The sequence below is a fragment of the Octopus bimaculoides genome, chromosome 25 (assembly GCF_001194135.2).
Source record: "Octopus bimaculoides isolate UCB-OBI-ISO-001 chromosome 25, ASM119413v2, whole genome shotgun sequence".
Taxonomy (NCBI): Eukaryota; Metazoa; Mollusca; class Cephalopoda; order Octopoda; family Octopodidae; genus Octopus; species Octopus bimaculoides.
The window spans coordinates 1,429,130-1,440,898 of record NC_069005.1 but is presented as its reverse complement, the minus strand read 5'-3'; the positions used below and the strand labels follow the sequence as shown (position 1 = coordinate 1,440,898).

Sequence of the window (11,769 nt, the reverse complement as noted above, 5' to 3'; positions counted from 1 at the left end):
GGGGGGGGGTAGTGTGTGAGGGTAAATGAAGACTGGAAGTGGAGAAACTTGTGTTCAAAATGACTGTGGTATGTTTACTCTGATTCACGATGATGGGAAGAAAGAAGTTTGATTACAAGAGGCTGTTGAATGTGGAAAATATGTGAGAAGAAGAGGATCTACCAAAATATGCTCAACAGAGGAAGCATTCAAGTGGACAGGTGTATGGTCAAACTGGTCATTAAGGATAGCAGACTGTCCCATCATTATCTCTGATATTACCCAGGAATCATGGAAGCCAAAACTAAAAACACGGTAGATAACATCACTGAGCATTAAGTAGGGTGTGATTCCTTTCTATTCTGGGCAAATTTTGTAATCAGAGCAAAAATGCAAAAGAAAAAACAAAAGGTGCCAAAATGATATGAAATATATGTAGAGAGAAGGTGCTTGGAGCATTTTGCTCCAGCTTGGGATGGATGTCAGAGACAGAGTCTATGCACTTTTCTGGGGTTTTCTTTTTAAAGAAACAACAAATAAGAGAAGAAACCGTTCAGTCTGAAAGCTTTGACAACTGGTGTTGGTGCAGCCATCAGAAAGAGAGAGAATCTGTGAACAAAGGAAGGCTGAGCAAACCAGACGACATTGTCAGAGTTGAATGGTAAGAAGAAAAAAAGAACTGAACAAAGAAGTGAAAATACAAAAGAACAAAAAAACCCACAAGACAAGGCATAACTTACTAGAAGCTGACTTCAAGAACAACAATAGGGACAACCACCTTCTGGAGTCAGTCCACGAAATGGAGGGAAAATGAAGACAAAATACAGAGGACAATTAAAGATTGAAGATGGCAAGACAGATGAAAAAAGAGCTGGGTAAATTGATGTTGAAAATATAATTTTAAATATCTTAACATCAAATTCCTACACAGTCAGGAAGCAGAATCAAAAAACATGCTGCAGATATTCATGCAGAAACATAAAAAAAGATGTTTTTTAATATACTAAAAACCAAGTACAGATGCCCTCAGTGTTGCAGAAGTCTCTGTTTTGTCTCTTCTATTTTACTTCAGCTGAAAGACTTACAATCACCATCTAAAACCCTGTCTTACTTTATTCCTTCTGCTCCGTCCTATGTGTCTCAGCTGAAAAAAAATTATCTTCCATATCTATTTTGTTGAATAGGATTCAGAGACAGTACTGAAAGCTACAACATGAATTCTATAAAAAATCTTAAGAGATAAACTTAAAAATGAGAACATTGCCCTGCTAACACCAAAGTAAGCCACAATAATAACTTGTCAACCATTAATGTACTTGGTAGAATATTCGGGTTGCAAAACGAAATACTTTGTCTTTTCAAACAAATTTTGTTTCTTCAAGCATGGCTCCATGGTTAAGAAATGTGTGTGTGTGTGTGTGTGTGTGTGTGTGTATACATAGACCTATAAAATGGAGAAGGATTACTACTGAACTGAACAATAGCATGGGAAAACAAACTTTTAAGACAGGTGATGATTAAACAAATGAACAAAAATGTTAGTGTAGAAGGTGTTAAGATTTACCTGAAGTGGTTGCCGTACCCATCGCCAACCAGCACGGAATGCAGAAATATCAGGAACTACACATAGCATGCTTTCTTCACATCTGTAACAAAAACAAAAACATCACAACAATTTCATCAATGATATCAAAACAGAAACAACAATATAACAACTGGGACTTCTTCTGAACAACAAAGGAGTTGCATATGCACTCATGTGCAAAGGTGCACCAACACTCTACTATGATGCACCAACAAGACAACCAAAGCAAGTTTCTGTACAATGGCTTGAACTATCTACTCAATATATCAGTCAAAATCTCCCTCAAATATTTGCTCTGCTGTCTTTATAACAGGGGCCACACAAGGGAGTGTATAGATCCATTTGGAGAGAGATGATGTGTGGGGACTGGTATGTCAAAGAATAGACCCGACATTTCCTCTGCCTAAAAAGGTGACTAAATGAGGCTCTGAGGTAGGATTTGCACTCTGACCTCATAAAAACCGTCACCAGTAATTACTGCCCAAAAACAGACCCACGGCTTAGAGGACTGTTACCTGATTAGTGTAACAGCTACAAAGGTGCCAGGAGTAGTAGGAAATCACCAACACATGGTGTATGCAGCACATTCCCCCATACTACTACTACTACTACTACTACTACTACTACTACTACTACTACTACCACTACTACTACTTGTAGAGACACTCATATCCACTTGGAAAGCAGACATGAATCTTTTTTGATACCAACTGACATAACGCTGTCCCTGGTTCTGACATAAGTTTCCTGCTTTATGGTAACCAAAATGAAAAACTTTTTCATTAAAATCTCATGTTATTTTATGCTTGAAACACCAGTTTAGCATCCACAGAATACAAATAGGATTTGAATAGACAGAGGTTGGCACAGTATTGGGAAAGTGCATCAATTAAAGCCAGTTTAATCCTTTCGATACCTGAGACTGCCTCTGCTTCTGTGATACAAACATTCAGTTTTAAAATGATTTAAATTAAAACTTTCCTTCAAAATTTTATGTTGATTTATGTTCCAAACACCAGTTTAATAATGACAAAGTTATTTTACATAATTCTTCATTATTTTTTGAAAGTAATTGAAGCAAAGGCTGCGTGTTTCCACAAAAATATGGTAACAAAAAAAGTTAATCCCTTAAATTGCATTGTATATATTTTGTTTTAAATTGTAATTTTGAACACCCATCTTTCTTTGGTATGATTTAAATAATGTACGAGTTTAGGGTCAAACCGATAACAAAATATTCCAAGATAAAATTCAATATAACAAGGGTAGTAAGCTGGCTTTGTTCAACTGCCAAGTGCAGTAAATCTGGGTTCACTGTAGCATGTGTAGATCAATGATCAATCGATGTGGAATGATGTGACTATTATTTCATTGAGGTCAACATCAAAGTCAAAGTATTTTTCATATAATAACCATTTTTCCATGAGAGCAAGAATAAAACAAAAACGTTAAGTACTTAACAGTAGTTTTGTTCCCCACCTGTTCTAAGTTCAAATTCTTTCTGGGTTACTAAAATGCAATAATATACTAACACCTTTTTTTTTTCTAATAAGACCGATAAAGACCGGTCTTATTACTAATAGTGCTCATAGTATTAAGCAAATGAGAGATAAACCATTCCCGCGCCACTGACAGGTTAGAGGCACCTGTGCTGGTGACACACAAAAAGGCACCGGCTACACTCTCAGAGTGGTTATATTCCTCCAGTCATAGAAACAAGCCAAATCAGAATGGAACCTGGAGTAGCTCTCCAGTTCACCAGTTCCAGTTAAACTATCGAGCCCAGGACAGCATGGAAAACGGATGCTAAATGATGATGGTGATGATGATGATGATGATGAATAATTAAGAGATGGAACATGAAACTACAAGAAATAAAAAAAACGAACCTGTACATTGTTTCCGCTTCTACGTCACCAAACCATACTTTCAAGATTGGCGTGAAGTTCTCTCCAGTCAATTCCAGCATAGCAACATCTCCACCACCATTTAGCTACAAGAATTCAGAATGGAGAGAAAAATAAATAAATAAATAAAGGTAAATTCTTAGATTCTTCATACAAAGTTTACAAAGGATGGCACACATTTACATACACTGTCTCCTCTTTCTGCCTATGCTACTGCTACTATAACAGCCTCTGCTCCTCATAACTATTGAATTAAATAGCACTTCTATCCCCACCCCACTCTCCCCATCCAACATACCTGCCTCTTTTTCTCTCATCACCTGTAACGAGTCTTCATCTCCAACATGCTTTCAATAACAACTATTCACAGATCTCTCTCTCTCTCTCTCTCTCTCCCAAGTATCAACCCCCTGGAATTCAGTTCCCACTCATATTTTTTCCTGCAATCAACAACAAAAATTAACAACCCAACCCATTTCACAGTGAAGGTCATGCCTACTGGTTAAAGCCTGATGACTAAACCACAAACAAAATAAACAACAAGAAAAAACACTTGTGGGGGGGGGGGAGCAGGTGTGCACTCATGACCTGTTTGTTTCTATAGCAACACAATATAATCAAAAGCATGTGGCAGAAATCATCTGGACCATGACACACACACACACACACACACACACACACACACACACACAAAACATTTGATCCATGACACAGGGCCACATTGTAATATGGACAACTCCCGTACAATTAGCCATTTGACATAAAGCAATAATTAGTAATTAACATACAGCTAACGATGGAGAAAGCTTTTGCATAATTCTTATTTGTCATTAAAGACTAAGAATAATGGAATAATGATATACACTAAAAGGACACATGATGACGATGATGATGATGATGATGACGATGATGATGGTGGTGATGATGATGATGGTGATGATGGAAGATTCAGAACAGGTACTGAATCGGTGATACATGGCTTCTATAAAAGAACCGTCCGACCATGACAAAATGTAACTCAACACAAAGGTAGTGTTTAAAAGCCATGACAAGTGCGTGTGTGTGTGTGTGTGTGTGTGTACTCACACATAAATATACCTGTTCTCCTCCTCAGCAAAACTTGCTCTACAGCCTCACATCTATTACTCACTCCCCCACCCATCTCCCATGATTCCTCATCTCTTTATTCATATCTACCCCGTTACATCTCTCATCCCTCCATCACCTGCACAAACTGCATCATCCATTTCTCTTCGCTCCCTCCATTCCCCGCTGGACCACCCTCACCACTTCCCTCCCACTCCTCCAATACACTCAGCCTCCCCACCACTGCTACACTGATAGCCAGCACTCTCAACCCTCTGTGAACACCCCTATTGACACCCAATACCAATTCTTACATCTACCTCAATGACCACCCACCCTTATCTTTGTCCACCTCTTATCTTTATTGCCAAATCGCTCCTCTACTGATTCTACCCCTGAACATTAGCCCTAATCATGGCCAAACTGTGATTCACGGGGGGTGCTGCTAACAAAACCTTGATTATGAACCACGTCTCATGTGGCCTGCTTTTCAAACAGGGTTGGATATGTCTAGTCTGGTCCCTTCCTCCATTCAAGCCTTGTCTTGCTCTCTATCTCTCTTCTATCCTCCTCCGGGGTCACCTGAACAAATGTACCCACCCTTGGGTATTGCCTACTCTCTACACTAACACCCCTATACCACCACCCTTATCTACCCATTTCTGACCTCTCTGCTGTCGTTGCCCCCTCTCTCCTATTCTTCCATGGTTTCCACACGGAGTCTCTCCTCTGTTGGCGCCAAGAGAAAATGCATCCAGTCCACACTGGAAAACGGTTGGTGTTAGGAAGGGCATCCAGCCATGCATGGAACCCATATTGAATAACATGTACAGGTACCTGGCTTCGAGAGAAGTTTATGAGGATCCTGATAAGAAACAGCTTAAACTATGATGACCCATCAAACCCAGGGAAAGATGAAGTAAAATGATGAGGATGAATGACTGTAACCAGGATTATATTACTTGACTACAAGATATTCTACCAGAAAGAAAATTGTGGAGACCAATAATTTGCAGTAGTTGGGGGTGCTGGCAGCACATAAAAAGCACCCGTGTTGGTACCCTGTTAAAAGCACCCAGTACATTCAGTAAAGTGGTTGGCATTAGGAAGGGCATCTAGCCATAGAAACTATGCCAAAACAGATGACTGGAGCCTAGTGACGCCCTCTGGCTTACCAGCTCCTGTCAAAGCATCCAAACCATGCCAGTATGAAAAATGGATGTTAAATCGTGATGATGATGATGATGATGATGATGATGATGGAGTATGTTCTCCAGCTACAAATGATACCATAAAAACAACAACAACAACACATAATGTCTCTGTAGAGTAACATATTTAGGTACTTACATGTAAGCTACTGACGACTGGTACGGGGGTAACCGTGGCCTTAACAGGGCCCATACCTTCAAAGAATGTATACTCCGCTTTATCTGTGCTTATTATTGTCCAAGAGGCACCGTCATTTATCATTTCCTTATTTGGTTCTTTTGGACATGGTGTGGCCTAGAAAAGATGAAAGACGGTAACGTTACAACTTCAACATATTTTACATCGTTAAACATAAACAAAAAGCAACCATTTCAAGAAATGTCATTGAGAATCCAGACGGAGATATTCTCAGCGAGGATTAAAGTATTAAGATATAGATTAATGTAAATTACCTGGAACTGGATAATTCTCTCCTGAGAAAGACAAAGGTACATCCTCTCCGTATCTTTCATGTAAAATGCACACTTATGCAGCTGAGACACAGGGTCATCTGCATCAAGTAACGCAGTCTGCTTGTCTACTTTTCGGATTATCTGAAATAATAAAACGGGAAGGTTTAAGCAATGATGATGATGATGATGATAATAGATGTAAATAGGCCCAGGCATCATATTGAAAGAATTCAGACAAAAATCATGCCTCCTCATTGATATGACTGTCCCAATCGATATAAATGTATTTGTCAAGGCCTACAAAAAAACTGAGCAAGTATAAAGATCTTGAAATAGAAATTAGCAAAATGTGGAACCTCAAGACTAAAACAATACCTGTTGTCATAGGTGTCCTAGGGATGATGGCAAAAGGGGCTGATTGCTACCTAGGAAACCCCAAATTGGCAGAAATTCAAAAGATAGTGCTCATGGGAACTGCCCATATCCTACGTAAAATACTTTCTATGTAATCTCAAATTTTAAAACAAACTCATAATTTTCTTATGGTTTCTTAAACATTTTGTAGAACAACTCTACGTACTGAGTGATAGAAAACTGGTGGGGTGGGGGTGGAATGAAATGATCAAATCTCAATACCCACAAGTTGTTTCAACAACAACAACAACAACAACACAAACATGGTTTTTATAGGATTTAAATTGAGAATGCCAAGGGCTGGAACTAAATATTACAAGGCATTTAGTTCAATATATTAATATTTCTTCCACTCCACTGGTGGTGGTGATGGTGGTGATGTTGGTGATGATGATGATGATGATGGTGATTATTTCTTGCTTATCGAAGCATGAAAGCCAGTAAGGCATTCATGCTTGGATAAGCAAGAAATACACCAAGGTTGACTGAAGCAACCTTAGTGTATAACAGTGGTGGTGTGAGGAGGAGGAGGGGAGGAGGAGAGAAATAAAAGGTAAAGTCAATGGAAGAGGAGGGGGAGGCAGAGAAGGAGGAGGAAGAAGAGGAGGAGGAGTAGGGGTGGGATGATTTCCTACCATAAAATGTGAAATGAAAATTTTGTGATGAACTGGATTTCGTATTGAAGATTCGAGACAGCTGTCTTCCTGGAGAGGACACCAGTCCATCGTCAACCCTACACTAATCAAATGATTAACAACAGGCATAGCTGTTTGGTTAAGAAGCTGGCTTTGTGATTGATGGTTTCAGGTTCAGTCCCACTGTGTGCCACATTGGGAAAGTGTCTTCTTCTATGGCCCCAGGCCTAGCAAAGCCTTGTGAGTGGATTTAGTAAGCGGAAACTGAAAGAAGCTTTTCATGCACACATACATATGCATGTCTACAAGAATTTGTGTCTGTGTATGTGCTTGTCCTCTCAACTGGTGTTGGTTTGTTAACATCCCTGTAACTTAGTGCTTAGCCAAAAGAGATCGATAGAATAAATCCCAGATTTTAAAAAGATAATGAAATACTGGGGTTGATTTGTTTGACTAAACTCTTCAAGGTGGTGCTCCAGTGTGGCCACAGTCCAATGAATGAAACAAGTAAAAGATGTGTGTGTGTGTGGCCTAGTGGTTAGAGTGTTGCAATCATAATCGCAAGATCAGGGTTTCGATGCCTTGACTGGCAGTGCGTTGTGTTTTTAAGCAAAACACTTCACTTCAGATTGCCCCAGTCCACTCAGCTGTAAATAGGCCACCCCTGGAAGGGACTAGTGTACCATTCGGAGAGGGTGGGGAATGTTGGCCTGTCCACCTAGAGAGCAGTGGAGTGGCATCATTTGAAAGCCACAACAATGTGAGGAAGCGCATTGTGACCAGCAGGGTTTAACAACATCTGACAGTCTGGTCGATACAATGAGGTGTGTGTGTGTGTCCTTGGTTTGACATCATGATAATTATAAGTATCACTATCATGCAAGTGATGTTTTTTTGTTTCCAGTCTTCCATACAAACATGTCTGGTCATGGAGGAATTGGGAACAGGTGAGGGTTGGTGACAGGAAAGGCGTCCAGTCATAGAAAATCTGCCTCAACAAATTCCATACGACTCTTGCGAGCATGGAAAAGTAAATGTTGATGCAGTGATGATGATAAATAAGCACATTCTTAGAAGGAACAGTCTAGAGGAAGAGACAGGGGAGGGGGGAGAGAGAAATGAAGTATTTACCAATCTCGGAAGAGCCATTCCGGTGACAGAACACACTAGTTTGATGGTGGAGCCGTAGTGGATGTAACCATCTCGAACAGTAAATTCCTCCGATTCACTTTCATTGTCGTCCACTGAAGAAGAGAAACGTTAAAGCAATTATTCACAACAACATCAACAGCAACACTAAAACAGTGACGATCAATATTTAGGATAGATTGAAAAGGTTACTGATGATGACGATGACGATGACGATGATGCCGCATGGGTGCCATTTACATGACGCTGGCAACGACTACGATTTCACTTGAGAAGACTGGTCAAGCCAAGTGAAATCCTAGTCGTGGCTGCTGCCAGTGTCGTGTGAATGGTATCCATTACACTCCTGGAGTGGTTGGCGTTAGGAATGGCATCCAGCCATAGAAAACCATGCCAAATCAGATCGGAACCTGGTGCAACTCTCTGGCTTACCAGTTTTCAGTCAAACTGTCCAACCCATGCCAGCATAGAAAGCAGACATTAAATGATGATGATGACGGATCAGAGGTTGTTGATCAAATGAAGTCCTGTAATACACCAAGCTTGGCCAACTTTCTATGAGGAGCCAGCCACATGAGGCATGGCTCATCATCAGGGGAGCTGCTGCCCCGCCTTTCATTTGTTTCAGCTATTAGGCTGCGGCCATGCTGGAGCACCACCTTGAAGAATTTTTAGTCAAATCAATCGACCTCAGTACTTTCTTTTTTTTTCTAAGCTTGGTATTTATTCCATCATTCTCTTTTTCTGAACCGCTAAGTTACAGGGATGCAAACACAACACCAGTTGTCAAGCAGTGGTGGGAGTTAAATACACACACACTGAATTTTGGGAACCAAAATGAAGAAATATAATGAAAAGCAAAACCCTTAATAAATACTACTTACAGAGGTGTATTGTAAATGCACCCCACTGCGTAGAACTGGCATGAAAATTGCCATCTTCTACATGGAGGTATCGTGTGCTGACGGTCTGTGATCGAAGACGGTTGAACAGAGCCACTTTGGTACCAGAAGCAATGCATACTGGGAAGGAAAATAAAATATAAATAAGTATAAGTCTGTGGGGTTTTTTTTTTGTTGAGTAGAAATCAGAGCCAAACCAGCTGAAGTTGGTAAGTTTAAACTTTCTCTATAAACATGTAGAATTACATGAGAGACATCCTACCCTTGCAAATTTAAATGAACTGCCGTATAATCAATAATCATTACTAAATTAATCCAATTTCTGTTGTTTCAGTTTATTTTGAAAATAAATAATTTAGAAAAATAATTTTGTTCTTAAGAAGTTGGCATTTGAAACATAAACATGAAACTTTGAAGGGAATTTCTTTTTAGACCACTTCAACCTTTTCGTAACCAAATTTCTGTTGCAATACACTGCATTTGTTTCAATTAATTTTGAAAATAATGAAAAATTTCGTCAAATATTTTAGTCATTATTAAAGAGGTGAGAAAGGCCATGAACTGGTGGAATCTTTGTGGCATTTTTTCCAGCTCTTTATGAGTTCAAATCCTGCCTTTCATCTCTCCGGGGTCAATAAAATAAAGTACCAGTGAAATACTGGGGTCAATGTAATCAACCTAAACTCTCCTCTCAAAATTGCTGGCCTTGTGCCAAAATCAGAAGGAATTATTAAGCTGGTCTTTGAAATATAAATTAACAAAATTTAGATCATATTAAAAAAGTGTCTATCACAGAATAAAGGGTGATCTCAGAAGGGCTGACATCAAAAAGGACCAACCTTAAGACCTCAATAAAACACTTGGAATGGATTTGAACTCAGGACTATAGAATTAGAATTTCTATCATTCTATAATTCTCATAAACCCTTTTGGTACTGACCTGTTTGAGATCACCCTTAGTACTATGGCACAAATTTTCTGTTTTAAACTGTTCTAAATTAAAAATGCTTCATCAAAATTCCATGTTAATTTATGTCTCAAACACCAGATTAATAACAACAAAGTTATTTTACCAAATTCTTCAAATTTCCAAAATTAATTTTCTGACAAAAAGGTTAATATTTAATTGGTCTAAACCAGCAAGAACTAAATCTCTTGGTCTCTTGTAATATCAAATGCAAAATGGTTTATTTAGAAATAAACAAATGGTCGATAGCAAAAGAACTGATTTTATTGAGAATGAAGTTTATTGAGTACTCACAATCTGCATTTTTTAAAGACTGTTTCTTTTTTGAAGGTTTTGATATCACTTTGATTCTTTTGCTGTTGAACATACCTATGTCTTGACTATTGCCATAAAACATCTTCACAGACAACATAAAATGCTTTCGTTTATCAGAATCAGATATATACAAAGTTTTAGCAGCACAATAATTCTAGGAAAAGAAAAAAAAAAAGGGAATAAAATAAGATGAGATGACCAAACTCTTGTTCAAAAATACAACCCTGGAATTCTGTAAAATAAAAGGAATAAAATAAGGAAATATTACCATAAAAGACAGATACATTAAGCGATGCTAATATCAATGCATTCGTCTCTTTTCAACATCTGTGATTCTATGCTTGGATTGCTCGGAAGGAATTGGTTGAGACAGATTTTCTAAGGCTGGAAGCCATTCCTGTCACCAAACTTCACCTGTTTTTAAATGAGGTAATATTTCCTCATGGCATGGCATGTTTCCATAAAGATTGGAAATGAAAAACCCCATTGATATAAGGGTGAAACTGGTTTACAATATGCCTGCAATACCAAAACACAAACACACAAATTTATTATTCTGTAACAAAAATAATTTTGACAGTAACTTCAAAGCTTCGGTCAGCTAAGCCATCCTCCAATGATCGGTTAACTGGCTGAAACTTTGAAGTCACTATCAATACAATTCTTGCCAAAAAATACTAAATTTGTTCTCTACCAAAATTTATTGTGTAATCCTTCAGTTTAATGTAAAATCGTTTTTATTATAGCATAAAAACAAACATTAATATATATATATATATATATATATATATAATGGGGTTCCACTCAGTTTTCCATATACCAAATTCACTCACAAGGCATTGGTTGGCCCAGGGCTATAGTAGAAGACACCTACCCAAGGTGCCATGCAGTGGGATTGAACATGAAACCATGTGGTTGTGGAATCAACTTCTTAACCACACAGCTGTGCTTGTATATGTGTATGTGTGTGTGTGTGTGTGTGTGTGAGCACGTACACACACGTGTGTGTGTGTTTATGTGCTTTTGCATGTGTGTGTAAATGTACACATACATATGTGCATGTGTTTGTAAGAGCATGTGTGTATGCATGCACACACCTACATACACACACACGCACACACACACCTACATACACACACACGCACACACACACCTACATACACACA

At 38.7% G+C, this 11,769-nt stretch overlaps 1 protein-coding gene across 9 annotated transcripts in view; it reads right to left on the bottom strand.

The window, feature by feature from the left end:
• Nucleotides 1–11,769, bottom strand: part of LOC106876047 (recombining binding protein suppressor of hairless) — a 137,888-nt gene that overhangs the window by 5,000 nt on the left and 121,119 nt on the right. For all 9 annotated transcript variants that reach the window (XM_014924434.2, XM_014924431.2, XM_014924432.2 and 6 more), the window contains 7 exons: nucleotides 10,583–10,757; nucleotides 9,304–9,441; nucleotides 8,402–8,514; nucleotides 6,222–6,362; nucleotides 5,908–6,063; nucleotides 3,454–3,557; nucleotides 1,544–1,625 (listed from right to left, as the gene is read on the bottom strand). In XM_014924434.2, coding sequence (XP_014779920.1) covers nucleotides 1,544–1,625; nucleotides 3,454–3,557; nucleotides 5,908–6,063; nucleotides 6,222–6,362; nucleotides 8,402–8,514; nucleotides 9,304–9,441; nucleotides 10,583–10,757 — 909 coding nt within the window. The remainder of the gene's footprint in view (nucleotides 1–1,543; nucleotides 1,626–3,453; nucleotides 3,558–5,907; nucleotides 6,064–6,221; nucleotides 6,363–8,401; nucleotides 8,515–9,303; nucleotides 9,442–10,582; nucleotides 10,758–11,769) is intronic.